Source organism: Amia ocellicauda, chromosome 6, assembly GCF_036373705.1.
Source record: "Amia ocellicauda isolate fAmiCal2 chromosome 6, fAmiCal2.hap1, whole genome shotgun sequence".
In the NCBI taxonomy this organism is placed as follows: domain Eukaryota; kingdom Metazoa; phylum Chordata; class Actinopteri; order Amiiformes; family Amiidae; genus Amia; species Amia ocellicauda.
The window spans coordinates 10,122,609-10,146,107 of record NC_089855.1 but is presented as its reverse complement, the minus strand read 5'-3'; the positions used below and the strand labels follow the sequence as shown (position 1 = coordinate 10,146,107).

At 46.1% G+C, this 23,499-nt stretch overlaps 1 protein-coding gene across 5 annotated transcripts in view; it reads right to left on the bottom strand.

Annotated features, from left to right (window-relative positions):
* The window catches only part of herc2 (HECT and RLD domain containing E3 ubiquitin protein ligase 2), a 62,230-nt gene that overhangs the window by 17,857 nt on the left and 20,874 nt on the right, over positions 1-23,499 (bottom strand). For 2 of the 5 annotated variants that reach the window (XM_066706085.1, XM_066706088.1), the window contains 47 exons: positions 23,083-23,238; positions 22,632-22,817; positions 22,102-22,272; positions 21,796-21,899; positions 21,485-21,635; positions 21,131-21,345; positions 20,742-20,874; positions 20,366-20,493; positions 20,019-20,214; positions 19,594-19,730; positions 19,009-19,185; positions 18,692-18,828; positions 18,186-18,337; positions 17,680-17,871; positions 17,367-17,554; positions 16,034-16,226; positions 14,695-14,877; positions 14,390-14,574; positions 13,952-14,099; positions 13,639-13,835; positions 13,127-13,357; positions 12,713-12,851; positions 12,430-12,573; positions 11,668-11,810; positions 11,116-11,383; positions 9,165-9,307; positions 8,873-8,971; positions 8,518-8,686; positions 8,303-8,428; positions 7,775-7,883; positions 7,386-7,525; positions 6,612-6,802; positions 6,173-6,278; positions 5,979-6,070; positions 5,634-5,809; positions 4,094-4,205; positions 3,730-3,811; positions 3,450-3,593; positions 2,973-3,063; positions 2,620-2,797; positions 2,329-2,410; positions 2,060-2,231; positions 1,625-1,769; positions 1,003-1,228; positions 702-873; positions 339-525; positions 77-220 (listed from right to left, as the gene is read on the bottom strand). In XM_066706085.1, coding sequence (XP_066562182.1) covers positions 77-220; positions 339-525; positions 702-873; positions 1,003-1,228; positions 1,625-1,769; positions 2,060-2,231; positions 2,329-2,410; positions 2,620-2,797; positions 2,973-3,063; positions 3,450-3,593; positions 3,730-3,811; positions 4,094-4,205; positions 5,634-5,809; positions 5,979-6,070; positions 6,173-6,278; positions 6,612-6,802; positions 7,386-7,525; positions 7,775-7,883; positions 8,303-8,428; positions 8,518-8,686; positions 8,873-8,971; positions 9,165-9,307; positions 11,116-11,383; positions 11,668-11,810; positions 12,430-12,573; positions 12,713-12,851; positions 13,127-13,357; positions 13,639-13,835; positions 13,952-14,099; positions 14,390-14,574; positions 14,695-14,877; positions 16,034-16,226; positions 17,367-17,554; positions 17,680-17,871; positions 18,186-18,337; positions 18,692-18,828; positions 19,009-19,185; positions 19,594-19,730; positions 20,019-20,214; positions 20,366-20,493; positions 20,742-20,874; positions 21,131-21,345; positions 21,485-21,635; positions 21,796-21,899; positions 22,102-22,272; positions 22,632-22,817; positions 23,083-23,238 — 7,340 coding nt within the window. The remainder of the gene's footprint in view (positions 1-76; positions 221-338; positions 526-701; positions 874-1,002; positions 1,229-1,624; positions 1,770-2,059; positions 2,232-2,328; positions 2,411-2,619; positions 2,798-2,972; positions 3,064-3,449; positions 3,594-3,729; positions 3,812-4,093; positions 4,206-5,633; positions 5,810-5,978; positions 6,071-6,172; positions 6,279-6,611; positions 6,803-7,385; positions 7,526-7,774; positions 7,884-8,302; positions 8,429-8,517; positions 8,687-8,872; positions 8,972-9,164; positions 9,308-11,115; positions 11,384-11,667; positions 11,811-12,429; positions 12,574-12,712; positions 12,852-13,126; positions 13,358-13,638; positions 13,836-13,951; positions 14,100-14,389; positions 14,575-14,694; positions 14,878-16,033; positions 16,227-17,366; positions 17,555-17,679; positions 17,872-18,185; positions 18,338-18,691; positions 18,829-19,008; positions 19,186-19,593; positions 19,731-20,018; positions 20,215-20,365; positions 20,494-20,741; positions 20,875-21,130; positions 21,346-21,484; positions 21,636-21,795; positions 21,900-22,101; positions 22,273-22,631; positions 22,818-23,082; positions 23,239-23,499) is intronic. The other 3 variants (XM_066706086.1, XM_066706089.1, XM_066706087.1) reach the window with 2 other exon arrangements.

The following is a 23,499-nucleotide window of genomic DNA, read 5'->3' as shown; positions in this document are numbered from 1 at the left end:
TGAAGTGACAACAGCCATCGGTTGTTAAATTAGGCATACTGTAGGAGCTGTGATTATAAAGAGAAGATGAGCCGACCTCTTTGGTTTTGGTCATGGTCTCGGCGATGATGCTGGCAGCCCCGGGGTCATCGGTGACGGGGATGAAGGGTCGAGAGGAGGTGGCGGCGGCAGATGAGGGAGTGACCGCAGAAGGGGTGACGGCATCTTCTGTGGAGGCCACCTAAATCACAACACAAAAGTAGCCAACAGTAAACACGCTGCCAGAATTAACTTGGCGTCGCCGAAGGAGTGTGGCGGGTCACGTCCGACCGTCGGTGTGAAGACGCTGCTCTCCTCACCTCTCCTCTGCGGTCTTGCCAGGGGTTGGGACTGAGCTGCTCCTCTGCTTCGGCCAGTATAGGAGGACCTTCCGCCTCCGAGGGACTGGAGGCAGCCGAGGAGTCTTGGGGGGGCACCGGGGAGCTGGACGGGCATTCCATCGGCATAATCATACTGGCAGGCATGAGAGCCCCCACCACCGCATCCCTAGCAAAAAGCACAGTTACCCGTATAAAAACTGTACTGTTAGGTCAGTGAACTTGTCATCTGCAACCAGCTTTTTGGTCGATACCATCTGCTGTTCTGGGAACATGCACAACACACACAGATGTGCAGGAAACCAAATCAGACCAAGGAAAATCCCATCACTCTTCCTTGCCTACCTGGCATACATGATCTGCAGAGCGCTGAGAACATGGGACAGAGCCTGCTGCTTAGCCAGGTTCCCATCCAGAGACAGAAGGATCTTGGCCAGAGATGGCCGGTTGGGCTTGGCGTTACTCTGGCCGCTGATCTTGTTGCTGACTGTGGATGAGTCGCTGTCTGACTGAACACCTGGAAAAAAAAAAATCGACACTTAATAGATCTGACAATGAAAGTTGTGGTGGGGTGGGTCAGATAGAAGTATGTATATAAAATTGATAAGTTATAGCACTGGCAGCGTTTTTTGTCTCCTCTACTCACCGAGGTAGGAGGCTCCCAGCGGGTCCCTGGCGGTCTGGAAGAGGACGGGCTCGTGCACTGATGGCGTGGTGACGTCCACTGTGGTCCAGGCCACGCTGTGAGAGGAGCCGCAGGCCACGCGGGTGATCTTCTGGCCCTCCAGGCCCTGCACCAGTGTGGGCTTCCTGTTCACAGTGGTGGTGCCATTCCCCTGCTGCCCATGATCATTGTCCCCCCAGGCATACACCTGTCAACACAACCCTGCTTTAACATCCACACACAGAGCCACGGCAGCCCCACAGTACTGACCATGCCGTGGTTAAGAACGGCACTTCTGTATGGTCACACTGACTGAGGAACAGCCCACAATCACAGGGAAATCCCATAAATGTAGCATACCTTAGGGAGACTAGTGCCGAGTGGCATATAGCAATAACCCACTGTGCCCCTTGTTGCAAGAGAGGCCTAAATCGTAAAATTTGTTTTCAAAGATTAACATGTACAGTACGTAAATGTGTGTGAGATTGAAGATCATCTCGTTGGATTTTTTTCAGTTGTATGTTGGTGACTCTAGGACTCTGTATGAACCAAGAATTTAATCCAAGAAAACAATAAATGAGGAAATAAATAAAGCTGGACGTACTTGTCCAGAGTCCGTCACAGCCAGACAGTGCAGTGCACCCACGGCCACGTGCACAATCTTCTTGCCCCTCAGACCCTCCACCATCTGCGGTTTGCGAACATGGACGTCTGTGCCGTGCCCCAGTCTGAAATAGTCTCCCTTGCCCCTTCATCAAAGGGAAACAACGTGATCAGACGGTGAACGACAGGTGTTTGTGCTCACGACCTTCTCGGATCGAATAGCCACTGGAACACCAGTAAAGAAAAGAAAATGGATCAATGGCTCAATTGCGAGCATCCAGTACTTTAAATACGGATGTTAAAACCTTAGGTTGCTATACAGAAACCAAAGTATATTTTAGCTCCTTCAAATGTAATGTTACCCTTTACACACAGATTCCTTTTTATATTGGAATGACAAACTAATAACTATTTCTTCATTGTCCAAGAAGCCTACCAGGTCCACACGACTCCAGACTTGGTCAGGGCCAGGGAGAACTGCGCTCCACACTCGATCTGACACACGCCCTGGCCGTTGAGCCGCTCGATATTCTGAGGGATGTTGCAGCCTTCACTGCCCCCCCGGCCCAGCTTCCCGAAGTCCCCGTCTCCCCAGGAGAAGACCAGGCCTGCGGAGCCACAGAGGACAGAGAGAAGAGTCTTACACGACTGCCGACACAAAAAAAAACAGGCTAGTCCATTTCAACTAATAAAAATCTTGTTTACCTTCATCCGTCAATGCCAGTGTCTGAGCATCTCTGCTTCCACAGGCTACCTGAATTACTCGATGACCAATAAGGACTTTCACCTGAGGGACGGAGAGGAAGAACGTTACAAAATAAATAAATTGAGTAAATCAGTATCCAGGAATCACAAGTTTGCTCTCATTCAATATCACTTGGTACTTCAAATTGAAAAGAGTCGAGTCAGAATGGCAGCAGGTGCAGTGACTGAACACCGCGAGGCCCGGCATGGTTACCGGTGCTGCTCGCACTGTGCACTTGCAAAATAACCCACCATCTTGGGCCGGAGCTGCGTGGTGTTGTCCCCGTGGCCCAGTCTGCCATATTCTCCCAGGCCCCAGGTGTACAGCTCCCCACTAGAGGTGATGGCGGCGCTGTGGGAGCTCCCGCAGGCAATGTCCCGGATGCGCTTGGTCTTCAGGGCCTCGATGAGCCGTGGTTTGTCACAGTTCCTGCACCACAGAAAAAAATAGATTGCCTTAGATGTACAGAAGGTCTACACATGATATACATAGAATGTGTTAATGTAGATATAAATATAAGTTAGAACACCCTCTGCTCAGCCATATTCCAGTTTAAACACTGATCAATCTAGCACAAAAACAGCTACATTAGAGAATTGCTCACATCCTACTGAAGTGTCCAAGTTTCCCATCATCCCCTTCTCCCCAAGAAAAGACTTTCCCGTCCACTGTCAAAGCCATTGCATGACGCCCACCTGCAAGTAAGGAAAGACATTTAGACCAATGCAATCTGTCTGGAAGCAAAAGTCACTTTCAAATTCTTAGGGAGAGCTGAAATGCATTACAAATTACTAAGAGACCACAACTCTACTCTAAGTGGGAACAGACACTGAAAGCATCCACACTTCCCTGTCTGAATCTCGACTATATATGCAAGGCTCCCACCTCATAGAAGAACAGAAATCACAAATCAAAGCAAATCTCATCAGCAGCCTCAGCATCATAACGCAAAAGAAATTCAGATCTAATGTGATCTGGGCAACTTCAGACAATCACCAAATCGGAAAAACAGAAAACACACCACACCTTTAAATGACCAAAGAAAAGGAGAACAGATGCCCGTGCTCAGATTCAGACTCACCCGAGTGCACCGCCACCTTCTTCACCACGTAGTTGCTGAGAGCGGTGATCTGCCGAGGGATGGGTATGGTGCCACTGGAGAGGCCCAAGCCCAGCCGCCCGTTGGTGGCTTCCCCACAAGCGTAGACCTTCCCCTCTGCGGTCACTGGAAACACAGTGCACAGCAGGCCTTTGTGAGCCTTCATAACGGCACGCTTTTACCCAAAGCCATGCACCAGCAGAAACTCACAAACTCCACCCACCACTTAAATCAAGGGCCACAGTCTGTGAAGAAAACTGACCTGCAAACAGGCTTTTGGAGCCTCCGGCCACCTGCACAACGTTGAGCGCGGAGAGTGTTTCAGAAAACGAAGGCACCTTGATCTACACGAAGACAAAGAGACACGTGAACTGGGCACTCAGGTTCACATTGCTGAACTTTGTCCAAATGAAGATTATTTCGTTTAAGTCTCTGCAGCGAACCAGGGAAATGAACTCCTCCGTTTTTCAGTTGGGTAACTGAATGAGAAGTACACAAATCGCTGTACACAAAAAAACATGTGGAAAATGACATAAAAGGTACAGAGAGAGACAAGTCACTAAAATGCAATTGTGTTCAAGGCAATTCAAATTCAGTTGTTAGTATAAAAAGCAGGGGCCGACTACCTTGGATCCCTTGAGTCCCCCGAGCTGGTCTTTATCATTCAGCCCCCAGACAAAGACTTTAGTCCTGATCGTGGCAGCCGACTCCAGCCCAGCAGATTTATTTCGAACAAGGCTACAAAAAAAAGGTTTTTGGTTATATATAAAAATGCCTTTCTACATTCACTTTACCTCAGTACACTTTTTATTTAGTATTCAAGTCATGGAAAAAAAAGCAAACCGTGACGAACAACAAAGCACTGAAATCCTGCATGGATTACACATTGTGACTTTCCCCAGTTCTGCACATGACATAAGAAGAATGATACACAGTTCCACCTACATGTCTGCCAGCTAATGCTTTTCCTGTTTCAAGCAGCTCTTGGATCTCTCCCAGGCAGTTTCAATTAGCTCCGGACAACAAGAAAAAGAGCCCAATTTGAGATTACACTGGTCCGTGTATAAAAAAAAAAAAAAAAAATACAATGTTGCTCTGGACTTCGAAACTATTTCCTCAGACTGGAAAATGTATTGACGCTAAAGAGGTTTTAAAATTTGAATAACCTTGTCAGCAACTGATGAAAGCCATTACTGGTTTAAGATGTGCTATGCATTACACTTAATGAGTCCCGTTTCACCCTATAATTGTCTCACCATTTTGTGTCATAATGGACACGGCTCTTGAAGATACTGCCCCCACCATGAGATTTTATTTCTTCCTTTTTAACAGTGGATGTGCAGTGGTCCACAACTATCATTTACATTATTTCCCCTGGTTGTTTTCAGAGGTTATAAGGTCTTTGTTCTAAATGTTTTTTGTATAATATTCTCTGTCCTGCAGTGTAACATACACAGTAGTCCAAGTATACTAGATGGTTTTAAAGCATCAATCGTCATAACGGTGTGCTGCTTTCCTTCTTACAAAAACTGGGTGATAGCTTATCATGTAGTGTGAAATGTTACCCTGTCATGTGACTAATTCACTTGGTCAATAGGTCAAAACGTACCCAAATAATAGTTTACAGTTCTAATCAATTAGAAGAAAATATGCTGCTGCAATAAAACATAAAACATGGCAAGAACACATTGAAATATTGGCGTATTTTGTTTGTATGCAAGAATGCATAAAAAAGGTATCTTAATTTGGAATATATTAACAGTTATAACAGGATGCAGTAAAGACTAGAATCAAACAAATTAATCTGGAAGCAGATATTAAATAAATCCATTAAGTCCTCAAAATGAATTACCCATTACTAACACTGATGGGCAATAAGCCTGAAGAATTAAGGAGCTTTTTGCAGTTTTTTTGTTTTTACTACTCAAACCAACGCTGGTCTCCTTGAATCAAAGCTCACGTACTTTGCCTTGTCGATCATCCACATTACCAACGCAACAAGACAGAAGCAGCAGTTTGTCTCTGCACATAGGAATGGACAACCCCCTTCCCTCCTCATCTACAGAGCTGCCATGTTCCTCTGCTTCGGCACCCCCAACAAAGGCACAAGAGTTTCGTTATCCCCCCCCCCCCGGTTTCATAAATATGCCACTACCATGCCACTACCTTCCAGTGCTGGTCTTGTCATCATCCTCCTCCTCGTTGTCAGAAGCCAGGAATGGCACGGTGGCCAGGTCTTCATCCTCCGCTCGGATCCGGCCCACGATCCCCAGCCCGTGGATCTTACAGTCGATCCCAGAGCTGCGGCACTGCTTGATGGCTATCTCGACGTACCTGTGATACTACAAGAACAGCAAGAACAGGGCTGTCACAGAGCTCACCTGCCTCTCCATAGAGAGGTTTCTAGAACAGGTCTAAAGCTCAACAACCACCAACAACCAGTCTGAACATAAAAAACTATGTGTAAAGTGCAGCACAAAACCAGTTCAATAACCACCCCCAACACCCTACCTCAGAGCAGTCATTGAGCAGTGGGACTGTGGTGTCGGTGGGATTAATGTTGATTGTCTTCAGCTCTATTAGGTTGTTCAGTGAATTTCCACCTGAAAAACAGAACCATGATGAGTAACAGACAAGATTTAAATCTCATGAGTCAAGTGCCCATCCAATGGATCGGACAGCAGAGATTTCAAATCCATGCCGACCTGACACCACCACGAGGGACGGCATGTAGCTGCTGTCTGCAGGGTCCACTATCATCTTCAGTCTGTGGACAAGAACGTCCGGGAAAACCTCCAGGCGGATCCAGTGCTGAAAGAGGGGTGCAAGAGTTTAAAATGTACATGGAGCCAATGACAAGTCACATATAGCCATTATGAGTTAACTTAGGACACTTCAGAGGATGAAGTGTGAAGCTATTTTGCTTAAAATAAGCGAATACTTGCCAAAAATACACAGTACAATGATGACTAAGTGGATTCTTACCCACGTTTTGTTGTTTTAAACAGACCTTTGCTAGGCAATAACTTTCAACTTTCCCATCACTTTGAAGAAGCTTCACCTGTGAGCTCCCACCCCAGACAGCCTGCTTGTACATTTCCGAAGCTGGTAAGTATACAGTTTGTGCCACAAGGCTGCACGTACTTTGCCCTGGGAGCCGGAGGACTGCCAGCAAAGCTCGCTGCCGTCGATGAGGCGCGAGGCCTGGTTCACCGACGACGACACGTTCAGGTTCTTCACGGCTCTGGACCACTCGTCGATCAGCATGCCCCGCTGGTTGCTGTGGTGCCGTTTCAGTTGCTTCCCCGAGCGGCCGCAGAAGGCCGGGGACTGACCTGGAACACGGGAGACAGCATCCAATCGACATCCAGTTCCATTCGGTCAAGTGTAAGCTGATACTTTTAGACAATCTAATCCCACCTTCTTTACCAACAATAAATCTGACACATGACTTGTCTCATTGTATCAGTCAGGGTAGAATTGTAAACGCTAGTTTATTTTCAAAAATATCCCTCCGATCTCTCCTAATATGCTGCAGCAGGGATCAGCCTTTTAATCTAAAGACGTCCTGTCAGATAATGCAGCTTAAGTAACTGCCACATCTTACAAACAAGAGATCTTGGGGCAGAGAGGATTAGTGCAGTACTGCTGAAATACTTAAAATCATCCTTATTTTGAAAATAATAGTAAATACAACCTCTAAATACAGTTCTCTCATATCAAAAATAGACTTGACTGGAAACAAAACATGCTTAGAATGTATTCATTCTTTTTGGAACAAACACAAACGGGTAAAGAAAAATTGCTTAGGTTAAACACTTAGAAAATACTGCCTACAACTTACAAGGTAAAGGATCAAGTTATTTACAGTTACAGCTTTCATTTCAGTTTCTATGCCTTCATGATGTAAAAACTAACCTGGTTCATTTATCCTTCCAAAGGAATGCCTAGTGTTGTGTTTCCGAGTTTTGAAACAGTTTTCACAGAAGTCAAAATCGTCACAGTTTCTGCACTTGAATCGTGGGCCGTTGATGGGGAACATCTGGCAGCCATCACATCTGTCAAGACAGGCAATTTGACAGCTGATTGAGAACCATTGACAACACAAACTTAAACGCCCACAGAAAACAACTTTAATATAGTGCAGACGGGGGAGGTACTATTTTTTCACAATTAAATCATTAAAGCAATTATCTGATTTATTCAAAACATCGGCGGAAGTTTGAAAATCTTCTGCAGGCAGTTTGCAACCCACTTAACACATTGCATCATGAAATAAAGTTTAAACTAAATTTCACCAGCCATACCTCACTCCAGGGTGAACACTAGGGACCAGCTCCATCTCTGACAGCAGGCCGGTCCAATGAGACTGCTGGGGGAAGTCCACAATCACGTCTTTCCCATTGGCGCTGAAAGCTGCAGGACACAGGAGAGCTTTAGTGCGATCACTTCTTACTTGAAACCCTGAGGTCTGTCAATTCTTACAGATGTCATTTAAAACAGACAAAGGGTTAATCGGTTGACATAAGGACTTTGTAAATGCCAGAATCTAATATGGAATGGAAAAATCGCTGACAGGGATGTATTGTGATAGGGTGTAACAGCCAGTAAGGTTGTAAGGGCATGTTAATGGTGATAAAACAGATTTTAAAATATTTTTTATACTGTAATTTCTGAGATAAATGTACAGTACAGTGCCAGCTTGCAAATGGCCATCCCAGAGTAAATACAAACCATGTGGCGTTTGAACAGCTATTGAAATAAACCATTTGTATGAAAAAGGCTCCAACTCTTGGTTGTCAGAAAACCCCCTGCCAACAAAACCAAAAACGTACCTTTAACAACTCCTACGCTGCGATGGGTGACGGATCCCCATTTGTACTTCGGCGTTGTGACCGAAGGCTTCACTCGAACTTTATCGCCAATCTTAATGTGCGAAGGAGAGCTCTGTGGCGGGAAACCTGGACAAAAAGAAGTCAGCAGACCTGTCACATTGACCCTCCTCTCTCCGGTGAGGACAGGCTGGGGTGAACGGCGAATCCAAGCTTACCTAGCAGCTCTGTGTGGATGTATCTGACCCAGTACGTGCCACCTTTCTGCTGCCAGTCACACTGTACGTTCAGGTCATGCAGTCCATCTCGGTCCAGCTTAATGACCTTCCCAACATCGCCTTCATAAACCTCCTCATAAGTTCTGCAGCATCGAACCATCATGCCCACCTACATAAAACAAGTTCAGTATCTCAGCACCATCATAGCGTCAAAACGTTCTTCAGCAAAAAAAGAACCCTTGAGTAGCTGCAACTTAAAATAAGGTTGCAACATATCTCATAGGTCATATTTGACTTCCTAATTATGCATGTCCTTTGGATGTAGTCCAGAGAATATTTAAGAGACGAGTCTTGCCTGAATGTTCTCCCGTACGTATACGGCATAATCGTCGTTGCTTTGAAAATCCGATCTCTTCTTGAAGGTCTGGCTCTCCGTCACCACAGCACCAGGGAGCTGCCATAATAACAAGAAAACCATCCCAAGTGTTATAAGTGGTCACAGAATACAAATCATGAAATCACAAGGGACTTTACGACAGCCAACGCCACGAAGGAGTGCCTCTGCATGGTGACTTGAAAGTGGACAACTTTCAGGAGTCTTAACAAGAAATCACTTGAAATAAATATAATTAAAAATAAAAACAGACCACAGGGTAGGTGGACTCTGTTTCCTCTAGGTCTTCCAAGCCTTCGTCGTCAGAGTACTCGTCCGACACGGTGTCCGCGTCTGAGAGCTCGGTGATCTGCACATCAGGGTGGTCCAGCAGCCAGCCGACCAGAGACTCCACCCCTGCAAGGCACACACAGCACAGACTGAGTTCTGTTAACCCCTGCCCAGACTCCTGTTTTTCACACGACAATACAGTATATATATTACTAGAACACAAATACACAAGACACAGAGGTCATACAAAAAGACGGCACAAGCCTCTAACCCTTCCAACTTTCACTTGGATTCGGCACACCGGCAGTAGATTTATTAGCTACACCTAGGGCTGTGCGATATGACGATATATATCGTATGACGATCGAAAAATGTCTATCGTTTCATATATCAATTGACCCCCTTTCGCCTTCAGAACTGCCTACATGGCATTGATTCAACAAGGTGCTGAAAGCATTCTTTAGAAATGTTGGCCCATATTGATAGGATAGCATCTTGCAGTTGATGGAGATTTGTGGGATGCACATCCAGGGCACGAAGCTCCCGTTCCACCACATCCCAAAGATGCACTATTGGGTTGAGATCTGGTGACTGTGGGGGCCAGTTTAGTACAGTGAACTCATTGTCATGTTCAAGAAACCAATTTGAAATGATTGGACCTTTGTGACATGGTGCATTATCCTGCTGGAAGTAGCCATCAGAGGATGGGTACATGGTGGTCATAAAGGGATGGACATGGTCAGAAACAATGCTCAGGTAGGCCGTGGCATTTAAACGATGCCCAATTGGCACTAAGGGGCCTAAAGTGTGCCAAGAAAACATCCCCCACACCATTACACCACCACCACCAGCCTGCACAGTGGTAACAAGGCATGATGGATCCATGTTCTCATTCTGTTTACGCCAAATTCTGACTCTACCATCTGAATGTCTCAACAGAAATCGAGACTCATCAGACCAGGCAACATTTTTCCAGTCTTCAACTGTCCAATTTTGGTGAGCTTGTGCAAATTGTAGCATCTTTTTCCTATTTGTAGTGGAGATGAGTGGTACCCGGTGGGGTCTTCTGCTGTTGTAGCCCATCCGCCTCAAGGTTGTACGTGATGTGGCTTCACAAATGCTTTGCTGCATACCTCGGTTGTAACGAGTGGTTATTTCAGTCAAAGTTGCTCTTCTATCAGCTTGAATCAGTCGGCCCATTCTCCTCTGACCTCTAGCATCAACAAGGCATTTTCGCCCACAGGACTGCCGCATACTGGATGTTTTTCCCTTTTCACACCATTCTTTGTAAACCCTAGAAATGGTTGTGCGTGAAAATCCCAGTAACTGAGCAGATTGTGAAATACTCAGACCGGCCCGTCTGGCACCAACAACCATGCCACGCTCAAAATTGCTTAAATCACCTTTCTTTCCCATTCAGACATTCAGTTTGGAGTTCAGGAGATTGTCTTGACCAGGACCACACCCCTAAATGCATTGAAGCAACTGCCATGTGATTGGTTGGTTAGATAATTGCATTAATGAGAAATTGAACAGGTGTTCCTAATAATCCTTGAGGTGAGTGTGTATATATATATATATATATGTATATATGTATATATATATATATATATATATATATATATATATATTATATATATATATATATATATATATATATATATGTAGGAAACACTTGCCCTGTAATGTGTTGCATTCTGCATATATTTACCATAACAGCCTGCATGTAGTATTTGTTAGTTTTGCTTATTGAAGGATTAACAAAATACTTGTAGTTTGAATGTGTTTGGTCTTATTTTGTGGCTTGATTGGATAAAAACCAAGAAATAGAGATATATATCGTATATCGCCCAAACTTCTAAAAATATAGATATTATTTTTAAGTCATATCACCCAGCCCTAGCTACACCCCTTCCACCACGCAGTCCTTTTACCCGGCAGTCCGGATGCGTTTCCTGTAGTCCCCGACAGCGACTTCAGTGCAAACTCAATATTCTTCCTCTGAAAGCCCATCTCCATCAGCTGCACCACGATGGGCAGTGGCGGGATTGGGGAGGACTTTTGCTTCTTTGGTCTTGGGGGCTGCACGTGCTGCACGGTGACCGGGGTGGTGGCCTCGCTGGAGCTACTGTCGTCGAACAGGGGAGACGAGGGGTGTGTGGACTCGACCGCCAGGTACTGACAGACGGCCAGGGCTGCAGCCTGCACAGAGCCACACAGGACACCGGTCAAACACGGCGGAGCAGGAGGCGTGCAACAAGAATGCAAAGAAAACAGACCTACTGTCTCCGTTTTTCAGCTTCATGTGTAACTAAAGACACTTAGATTTCACAACTCATGACGTTTATTGTATGGCTAACAGTTCAGTTGTATTGCATTTCAGGTATATGGGATTAATTATGCCTCCCAAAAGAACACAGGGCATATTTTCCCCTGGTATTTGGAATACCATAGCTGCCGTTTAGTACGATCACAGTGCAACTTACCTCCAGCTCCTGCCGGTTGAAGATCGCCTTGACTGGGGAGGGCTGTGTGGCTGCAGACAGGAGCTGCTGCAGGAGGATGAGGGGAGGGAGGGGGCCCTCCGGGGACAGGTCCCCTACATCTGGGGAGGACACCACTCCGTCCTCTGCACACCGGAAGAGGGCAAGAGTCACACACTGCCACAGCACACACCTAACCTACACACTCCTGACAAAGCCTGCTGTTACTAGGCAAAGGAAGGTGTCTGTACTGCGCAAGACGAGCTGAAAAGCAATAGATTTAAAACCGCCAACAATCTCCGAATGCCAGGTTATAACCCAGGTTATATCCGGTTTGTGCTCTCTGACCTGGAAGTTGCCAGGTTAGATCCAGGCTATGCCACTGCCTATCTCTGGAATGGGGCTCCCTATGGGGCAGAGCTGCTGGGGTTTGGTGGAGGGAAATCCCCTGCTCACCGCACGCCAGCAATCTCCGGGACGTGTCAGACAGCCGTGGGCGTCTGCATTAGCAGTTACTGCCGTGTCAGTATGCTGCCCATTACAGAAGCCAAGCAGTTTGCAAATGGATTGACACAACCCACACAGAAGACGTGGGCTGAGTAATGGGCTTTTCCAAATGGGTAGAAGATTTCAAACATTTAAATATCAACAAAAACTGGCAGTTCTAAATTTAGGAGACAGAATAACAAAATACAACATTCAGCAGAAATCCCTTTCATTTCTATCTACGCTGCCAACAGCAGGAAGAATCTATTATTCGCTTACCACTAGGATTTGGTCCCACGTCGAGCACGGCGGGCTGAGAAAGAATCTGTCTCAGTTTGTCCTGATGTGACAGTAAAGCCCGAGCTGCTTTCAGGACGTACAAGCGCAGCTGCTGGCATCTCAGCAAATGCAGGTCCACTTGGTCTGACGGGGAACAAGGAGGGAATCATTTATTTATTAAATCGCCATTACAGATGACAATTTCAATTTCAAAGCGTCCATATGGAGTAAATCAATACATCTTTCAAGAGAATTTCTTAAACTAAGCATATCGCCGCAGTACCAGTGAGGCCTCGGCTCGGGGATTTCTTCAGTCTCTGCTTCTCCAGTTTGCTTCCCGCCAGGTTGACCAGCTGAGCCCACACCGCCAGCATGGGCTCGGAGAAGGGCAGGTTATTCACACTGAACGCCACCACCGGCAGCTGAGAAAACAACAGTGGTTCACTTGCATCTGCAGTACAAAATATTGACCTCCACCGGGCTACACAAAAAAGGGTTTAAATTAACGTGGTCAATTTGTTCGAGATCAGACTTGAAAGTTAACCTTCATGCAAAAGCATTAGAGATTAGTACAAATTCACCCTCTCGTTACTTCTCGTTATTTTCATCCAACTGCACATGCTCATGCTTTCATGTCCTTGCCCCGTGGTGGACAGAGTTTATTAATCATGTAGAGGCACTCTGATTGTTAAGGTACCGGTCTGAGCTGGCTCAGGGGGCACACGCGGCACGTGCGCATCTCGTGGAACTGCACAGTGATCCTGCCCTTGGGCGTGATGCGGGTGACCGTGCCCTCGCCGTACTCCTCGTGGATGACCTGGCCGCCCAGGCGCAGCCTGCTGTCGATCCCCCCGATCACCGCCAACACGGCCATCAGACTGCCCACGATGGGGCGCTCGGAGTCGGGGAAATACTCTTCCAGGAAGGTCTGCAGGAGAAACCGTGGGAGGAAGAAAAGGGGCTCTTCAGACACACAACCACACTGCAGCGTATAAATAGATGGTTCATAGAATAATGCTGATACAATAAGCAAATATTTACATTCACATCAATTACTTGTCACGGTACCAGAAACCAGATGGCGGACATTAAACTATGAAGTACCAGCTGGGTGAGATGGGCCGAACAGCCTCCCTCTCGCCTGTAGATTCACAGATCTCTGTATTCTGTCATTTAAATTTTAGTGCGAGTCAGTTGCCAAAAGCATACCGCCTCCGGATGTCTGCCAGCCATGACGTCGCCGATGGAGTTGAGCTGGCAGTTGATGTACTCGTTGATGAGGCCATTCCACTGGCTGAGAGAGTGCAGGGTCCGCAGCACGGCCACGATCTCCTCCGCCAGGGTGCTGCTGTGGGTAGCGGTGAGGGACGCCTGGGGGCGGGACTTGCGTCGTCTCAGGGAGCCCTCTGCGCAGTTACAACAAAACAAGCGTCAGCCCCTTGTGAACCTTGTGGTCCTTCCAAAATGAACATATGCAGAGTTACTCTCTCTCCTACTTCGACAGCCATGAAATGGACGGTACCTCTTAACAGGGGGAGGTCAGACGAGCAGGTGCTCAGCAAGCTTCCCAAGAACCCAAACAGCTTCTCCACCAGGAATTTCATATCCTGGGATCTCTCCATTTTGTCCCAGGACGGAAGAACCGCCTGCAGTAAGCGCAAAGCTAAGATCTAGGAAAAAAAAAAAAAAAGTCAGGACAAATATCAGATTTAATCGAAAGGAGATGTCCAGACAACTTGAAATAGCAAATGTAGAAAAAAAGAAAGCAGACCTAGATCATTAAATTAAAATGAAATTGGCCACTTAACTACAGCGCAATATGAAGTGAGAGTTAAATGATCAAATCAATTTCTAATGACATCATGAATAACAATCTCTCTTCCCAGTTGAATGGCTTAACGGGCATGATTGATGTGGCGTTTAAGTTCTCGCTAGGCATCTCCCTGCCGCTTGCGTTCACCTGTCGCTGTAGGGTGACGGCAGTGAAGGACTGGTGGCCTTCCACAATCTTGATGAGCAGGCCGATCCACGGGGAGGTGCTGAGGGTGCTGCACATCTGGGGCATCAGGGCGATGCTGCGGATGAAGCCCAAGGTGCACCAGCTCCGGTGCTGCTCCCTGGACACCTGCTTGTTGGCCGAGCAACCTGGTGACAATCAGCCTTGTAAGTCTCGAGTGACGCATACTGTGAAGATCTGTAATGACCTCTAAAGGGATCCCATTAGACTGGGGGGGGAAAGGTATGAGACCGTGATGGAGAAATTACTTGTCTTATCTGTGGCTCCGCTTTCCACCAGCATTCGAAGCAGGCCGCACAGTGTCTTGATGGCCTCGGTCTGCATCACCTCGGCGTGGACACCTGCCGACAACGCCAGGGTCTTGAGCAGGTTCACAGTGCTGGTCAGCATCATAGCTGTGGGGTGGACACTCTTCTCCACGGGCTCGCCTTCTGAGAACCACAGAGAAGCACAGACATGGCAGAACCAAACTGACAAAGCAGAGCTGGACTAGGGGTCTTGGGGCCTAATTTTGTTTTTGATGTTTAACTCTTTACAACTCGGCCCCATTGTTTTCAACCCACCAGCTAGTTGAGATATCTATTAATAACGCTGATATTACTATAGCCAGAAACATATTTTTTGTATCATGTTGCTGTGTGGAGATATTGACTTGCAAAGTAGGGGAAACATTTACTCGGGTTCTAGAATTGCTAACACATATAAACACAAATTATCATAACGCCATAAAACCCAGTTTGTTTAAAAAGTTGTATTTTGACTAGTACTTTAATGGAAATTGTAAGAAAAATAAGTGTACATTGGCATTGTTTTCATAAAATCCTAAAATAGTCATAATTCATAATTATGCTTTTATTTATCTAGGAAAAATAAGTTGGTAGTGTTGCAATACAGTGCGTCTAATCATGAACCTAATTCTGTAGTTTGTATGCTTTCATTTGAGTGGTCCCACATGCTTGTGGCTTGTATTTTGTGGTACAAATTCTCTAAAGTTTTCCGCATAGGCTAGTTCTTCTTTCAAATGTACATTATTCCTTCTTTCCTTATGGTATTTTTACCCAACAACTTCTCCAAATTGCAATGAATGGTATTTCAACTAAACATTTTCAAAAAATGATTTCCCAAAATAAAAATAAAAATAAAAAACACATTGCTTTTTGTGAAAAGAACATATTACAGTACTACCAAGTTATCCAATCATCATCAGCTATGCATAATATTACTGTACAGGTTGTCTAGTTTCATTTGATAGGTGTCATATACCTGTATTCCTTATAATGTCCATATTAAACACTTGCACATATAAGAAGTCCAACCAGGCGAAAATGGGTGTGAGTGTTAAGAGTTAAACATGTCAAATAAAATCAAGAAATCAATTAAAATAAAGTCTTCAGTGAAGTGTAAGATGCGTGCCATCCTTCTTTTCATTGGAGCTGAACTCGGCTTGATCCGCTATAAAGGGCGTACTGTTGGCAGCACAAATTAAATATGTTGCACATGGTTCATCAGGCATATGACAAGGCTTACTCTACCCATATCACCTTCTATATCAATGTCCCAGCAGACATATGACAAGGATTACTCTACCCGTATCATCTTCTGTATCCGAGTCCTCTGTTGCAGGCTGGGTGGCAGGTGGCGGCTCAGCCAATTTTAGGTCGTACTTGCCCTCCTTGCCCATTCGGTAGGAGTTGGTGCTACCCGTGTCCCACTGCACCCTGATCCAGCCGTCCTCCCCCAGCTCGCCAATCACACGCCCCAACCCCGGGGAAGGCCCATCCTGTGTTAGGAAGACAAGTCCAGCTCATTTAAAGGCTGACCACAGCAGCAACATACACCGATCAGCCATAACATTATGACCACCTGCCTAATATTGTGTAGGTCCCCCTTTTGCCACCAAAACAGCCCTGACCCGTCGAGGCATGGACTCCACTAGACCTCTGAAGGTGTGCTGTGGTATCTGGCACCAAGCTGTTAGCAGCAGATCCTTTAAGTCCTGTAAGTTGTGAGGTGGGACCTCCATGGATCAGACTTGTTTGTCCAGCACATCCCACAGATGCTCGATTAGATTGAGATCTGGGGAATTTGGAGGCCAAGTCAACACCTTGAACTCGTCATTCATCAGACCAGGCCACCTTCTTCCATTGCTCCGTGGTCCAGTTCTGATGCTCACGTGCCCATTGTAGGCGCTTTCGGCAGTGGACAGGGGTCAGCATGGGCACCCTGACTGGTCTGCGGCTGCGCAGCCCCATACGCAACAAACTGCGATGCACTGTGTGTTCTGACACCTTTCTATCAGAACCAGCATTAACTTTTTCAGCAATTTGAGCTACAGTAGCTCGTCTGTTGGATCGGACCACACGGTCCAGCCTTCGCTCCCCACGTGCATCAATGAGCCTTGGCCGCCCATGACCCTGTCGCCGGTTCACCGCTTTTCCTTCCTTGGACCACTTTTGATAGGTACTGACCACTGCAGACCGGGAACACCCCACAAGAGCTGCAGTTTTGGAGATGCTGTGACACAGTCGTCTAGCCATCACAATGTGGCCCTTGTCAAAGTCGCTCAGATCCTTACGCTGCCCATTTTTCCTGCTTCTAACACACCAACTTTGAGGACAAAATGTTCACTTGCTGCCTAATATATCCCACCCACTGACAGGTGCCATGATAACAAGATTATCAGTGTTATTCACTTCACCTGTCAGTGGTCATAATGTTATGGCTGATCGGTGTACATCTCTTTGATACACTGTTCTCAGTGACTGGATTATACACAAATTGCAGAATTACAATGCCTTTCTGTTGATTTAATGGGGAAAATAAGATCCCGAAAATGTCAGGTACCTGTACTGGTATCCTTTCATACCTACTTTAGCTACATTGCAAGACACACTACAATGGACAGACGAGTACCGCTCACCTGATCTCCCCATTTCCAGTCCACTCCTCTCATCACTCTTGTCCCGATCTTCATCATGGCAGCCAGCTCAGGGCCCGAGGCGGGCAGGGGGGCCGGGGCAGCCTCCTTCCTGGATTCCTCCAGTACTGTGGCCGAGGTCCCATGGACGCAGGAGCTCAGGTCCTCTTCATTGCTGTCACAGCTGGGACCTGCCCACACAGCACACGGCCAATTAAATAAAAGGGACCTGCTTCCAGGCAACACCCACCAGCCAAGAGAACAAACGATTTAGAAATTAAACTTTAAAAGGGTCTATTAGGTGACCAGCGCATACCTATTAATCGAAGGATGGTCTGCGTCAGCGCCAGCATGCCCGAGTTCAGTAGCAGGCTGAGGCTGTTGGCTCCGTGCTTCAGCGACAGCATGTTCAGCATGACCAGAAGAAAGCGAGCTTGTGGAATGGTGCCAAGGCTTGGTCCCGCTGGGTTTTCATTGGTGATGGTCTGCAAAGGAACAGGCTGCACACCTAAAAAAAAAAAAAAAAAAAACACAAAGACCCCATCAGCTGGCTGCATACCACTCTCAAAGTCTAGACACATGGGGATAGAGCCAAGCAATTATTGATTAGTTCGTTTTATGTTCTTTTAAAAGCATGCACACAAACTCACGCAGCCACTTTTTTTCATAATGCATTGGTTATTGTAAGGGAGACGGATGATGACATCATGAATTCAGAAAGTAGCTAAGACCATTTGTTGAATAAAACTGTTCAAGGTGCATCCAAGACATCGATGAACACAACAGGATTCCTCAGGGCATAAGTTTGATAGTGGTTCTTACCCAACTCTTTGAACCTGGCACTGGCATCCAGCAGAATGTTGCGCACATTCTGAATTGCCCATGCGTACAGCTTCCCAAAAGTAACTTCCAGTAGCATACGATTAAAAGGCGGAATAAGATCCACATCCTTCAAGCAGTCAGACAGAGGTTCCCTGTGAGATTACAATTGGGGGTGAATTAGAACAGATTTGTCTGTAGGTTTGGTTTACTAGTAGAATAATCATCATGAAGTCGGAGGGAAGAGTCTCTTAAAAAACAAAAACTAAGGCCATTAAATGGAATGGAGAGCTACTAAAACAGACGGTTGCGTTTTAGAAAGTTCTAGATTCTATTTAACTGGATTTAGGATATCCTTTACACTGCTCCCAACGCATACAGTGGAAACCTGGATCGACATTTTGAGGCCTTAGTCAGTCAGTACTATAATTAACATTCAGAACATACATTTTACAGAATTAGCCCATGATAATCTTCAACACAATGGGAATAATTGACTTGGTATATACCCAATATTGGTCCCTTCAGGAATGAGCCTCTGCCAGCCACACAACATGGCGTACTGAACCGACGGGAGCAGGAAACTCTTTGACGCCAGTTTTAGCATGGTGTCGATCCCTTCCAGCCTCACCTCAGCTCGCTCCAGCTGTTGGCAAAAACAAAGGGGGAAAAAAAGGGGAAAGGAATCTGCCATTACAAAATCCCTGTAGTAAAAGACAGTCCTCTTAATAAATTATCATGACAACTGTCCCTAACGTTACATTTGACACATTGTCCCACCCCTGCTTTAGCTACAAAACAAGTTAGTAGACCCACTGCCCCTCACCTGTTTCAGAAGACACTTCCTCATTTTCTCCACATCTAAGGGCTCTTCCTTCAGTGCAAACTCCACAATGGTGGCCATGAGGGCCGACTGAGGAAAGACCCCCTGAACGTTGTGCTTCAGCCACTTGTACCGGTGGACACCGGCCACCGTGTTCAACAGCGGCTGCCACTTGTCCTGCTAGATACACAAAGAAAATACCTTCTTCATTCATGATCACAGGACTGGTAAACAGCCATTTGCAAACCACGTGAAATGTACAATTAATTCGTAACTATCAATTAATCGTGATTAATTGTGCCATTACTCGGTAAAAAAAAAAGCCAGATTTATTATACAATAGCATAAGGTTTGTTCAGGTTGTTCTTAGACGGAAATTGGTACTGGCTGAGAGACTAGCACGGGCCGTATCGGGAAGCAGCCCAGTGCACCGTTCCTGCTTGGCTCAATCTCAGAAGGATCATTGGCACCTGACCTGCTGGAGCAGAGGCAGTTTGATTTCCTATTAAAATAGACACAGATGCCAACAGGGTGCCGGGAGGACTCTCTACAATCTCACAGCTCCAGTACACAGACAGAGGAGTTCACCTTAGGTGATTTCACCGGCAATGGCTTCTTCTCGGCAGGGGCCGGACAAATGGGCACCACACAGGGGTCTTCTAAATTGGTCTCTTCGTTTTCTATTTTAGACTCTTCCACGTCAGCAGATTCAGACTTCTTAGGGACTGGAAAAGAGAGGGGGGGCAGAAATAGCTTAACTATATAGTGTCAGATAATTTAATAAACCTCAAAGCACTTAAAGCCTTCGCAAGTGCCACAGTCTGTGTCAGGTGTCTCATTCACATAACCTCCACAAGGCATCTTTAACAAACTGCTTATGAGACAAACCTCCAGCTCAAAAACAAGTACTACTCTTCTACAAAATATATAAGTTTATTATAAGTTTTTTAGGATTGATCCACCTTGAATACAACTGCATACTTTATTTGTGCCCAGGTTCTCAAAGGTCCCACCTCTCTTTTTCCTGCGGTCACGGATGAGTTTCTGGACGATTCTCTTCCAGCGAGGCAGAGAGCTCAGCAGCTTCAGCTTGGACATGATGGATAGGTCGTTGCTGACAGCAGGACGCAGCTCATTGAACAGGAAGCGAAGGCGTTCGATCACCGGGGCACACACCTCTTTGTAGGAGCGTCCCTGTTCCTGATGGGTCTGGAACGGGGAACGAAACGGGTGTTATGGCACCAGTAACACCAAGGTCAGAAACCAGGAGGGCCACCAGGTATCAGTGATGGGCATAATGATCATAATACTTGTACTTAACACAATAATTTCCCTAAAATAATAATACATCCATCCATACCTTAATCAAAGAGCACTTTGCCTGGTACACCATGCGACACACATCAGTCACAGATTTGGGAAGAGACCTCTGTTTTCCTTGATCCACACCCAAGGCACTTTGATTCACAAGTGAAAGAGCAACATGACCTGGAGAAAACCCGAGCACACTAATGAATTGTCATACTTGACGACAACAAATCAGACACACACAAAATTAAAGTATATAGAATGATAATTTGAATATCAATGGTTTTAACTGCACACAGAAAAATACACAATAACAATACAGGACAGTGAATTCCCATGACATTGACATGGTCTTAAAGCCCTCCACACCAATGTCACTGGTATCTATCTCTGGCTTTCCTCTGCAGAGGGCAGCAAGGCCAGGTTACCGAGGTCCTGGTGCTTGAGGAGGCAGCAGAGCAGCAGACGGCCCACTTCCTCCACAGGGTGCTCTGGAGGGAAGATGATGGGAGTGATGAGGTGGTGTTGTTTGCAGCAGCGCTCGATTTGGCATAGAAAATCCTACGAATTAAAAAAAAATATATACATATATGGATCAACATTAAAGCCCAGCGAGACTAGTCAGTGCTGCCCACAAGCTGTCCAAGCAACAGGGGAAGACCAGAGTAGACTTCCTGCTGCCCACAGGATAGCAAGACCAACACCACATGCAGTAAGGAATGGCCAGTCCCTGTGCTACAACTGTCCAATGTATGCCACCAAAACAGTTCCAATTAGAGTTCTGAACTGATCTACACCCTCAAAAGGTGGGATGTACCTTCACAGTGTGGTCCTGGATGTTGTTGTCAGCGATAGCCTGCAAGAAGGGCTGCGAGTGGTCGCTGAGCGTGAGCCGGCGGGAGTACAGCTTGCACTTGTCAGGTGTGGTGGTCCCTGGTGAGCTGCAGTGGTCCTCGTCCTTCTCCTCATTGTAATTGTAGTGGATCTGGCTGGTCTGCAGCCCTCCGGAGAAAATGGAAGACTGAAGCCATTCTGGGAAGGCAGACAGACACAGATGTGTGAGTTTATAGATGCCAGCATCCATATCTGTAAAATAACTGATATTTGGACAACCGTGTCGTCGGGCAGTCTGAAAGCGGCTTCTGTGTTTTGTAGGCCTGGCTGCACTTACTGGCACATTCAATCTCCATGGGGGAGAGCGGGGTGCTCATCGCCAGGTAGGAGGCATGCAGCCCCAGCAGCAGGCCCAGGTTGCGCTCGGTGTCTATGAGGGGCGAAGACAGGCTGCCCAGGTCAGGAGTGGTCACAGTCTCCTGATTAGGCTGAGGACAGGACAAAAAAAACACACTGATTAAAGCGATGTGATCAGATTTCATACTGATATTCCAAAAATCGAAAGGGTTGAAGGGTCTCTTAAGAGAACAATAGTGCTGTGAAAAGAGAAGTGTATATGAAAGGATATCCAGCTAGTTTTACACATACCTCCATGTACTGGCCAACACAAAAGGCCTGCATGGACTCCCTGGTATCTTCAAATTGCAGGGCTGCTTCTAAAGCAACAACAGGATCCTCTCCTGCAAACTGGGCTGAAAATATAAATTGCATGAATATTAAGCAAGGTTCTCCCAAGAGTGTTAAGCCACAGCAGTAAAAAAAAAGAAACAGCACAACAAAAAACAAAATCCAGTTGGAAAATCTTAGCTTTTTAAAAATGTTTTCATCTGTACCAGATCAATACAAGTGTTGCGAACTGCCAATGTTACAATCACACAATTCTCAGGTTCCTACCCAGAATGCTGTTTCCCGTCAAGGACTGAGCCTGGAAGTCTTTGATGTCGTACACTTTGCCATCAATCACAGTCCAGAATCCTCCGTCTTTGTTGTGGTTCTCAAGGTCGGCTTTGCGAATGAGGGACACTTCCTCGTTATTTCTGGAGCTCTGTCCTGTAAAGAACGAACCTGCCGCAGCACAACGCCATGAGTGACGTCCAAGACCTTTGACCCTGTCCTCTGTGTGCATGTATATAGATCCGAGTAAATGTAAACCCTTTATTTTTTTTGTGGTGCACATCAGAGAGGAGGACTAATACAGATGACTCTTGCTCATCTTACCAGATCCTCTCTGTCCAATAAGCAATGACTGCAGCTGTTAAATCAAGGGAGTGGGGGTCTACAACCTACTTCTCTAACGAAAATAGGATGATCAACCAACTATCCTAAAAATCTATATTGGAAACGTTATTAATGTCAGTCTTCTGCCACATTACTAAAACACAAAAATGAACACCACCTCCAGAAAGAGATAAAACCAGGTGTACCCATAATGCCAGGCCAGGCCAGGTCTTCGTTATCGTCTCTCTCTCGCCCTGGCGCTAGGTGATTGAAGCGGTCCAGATGCTCCAACAGTCCAGCCAGCAGCGGGATCGAGCCGGTCTCTTGCATCAATCCCGCATCCATGGTCAGGAGCAGCACGATGGACACCACTAACTCAGGAAACAGCACACCTGGAACACAAAAACATCGACATGAAAATCACACCTCCATCAGGTCACAGCAAGGACAGAACAACAGTCCCAATACAATACATCTATAGGGTTAATCAGTCAACTTCAATATAAGAATTCTGGAGTCATACATGATGTACCATCTATGATAATCTAACCATTTATGAAAGAACCAGTATTTACAACAAAAAGACAGTGGGCGGCAGGGAGAGCAATACTGAAGACCAATAAACCCAACAGAAAACGAGAAGAGAAGAAGCGATACCTGTCAGATCGCCTTCAATGATATGAGAGACCTCTGCAAAATGTCTGTGGCCAGTGAACGCAATGCTGGTGGCCACAGGCAGGATGTCTCCGATATGAGTACACAACAGTGCAATGTATTTCTTCAACAAGGAGCCCACACCTAAAAGCTCAGGGCCTGGGGTGGGAGGGAAATAAAAAAAGACTCCATCAGTGTTCATTTGACATAGGCGGCATTTCTGAGACTGGACTAGTAACGCAATGTGTTCCCATGAGGGAAAATCTGCACAGGAGCTTCCTGACATATCTCCTTACTGATAGAAGAGTTTCCTTTTAGTTATTGATCAACTGGAAACATTTCTCAAACTGCCAAGACAATCTGTAAACTGTGTTCAATGTGCTATACTTACTCCATCCTGGTTATAATAATGTAATATTT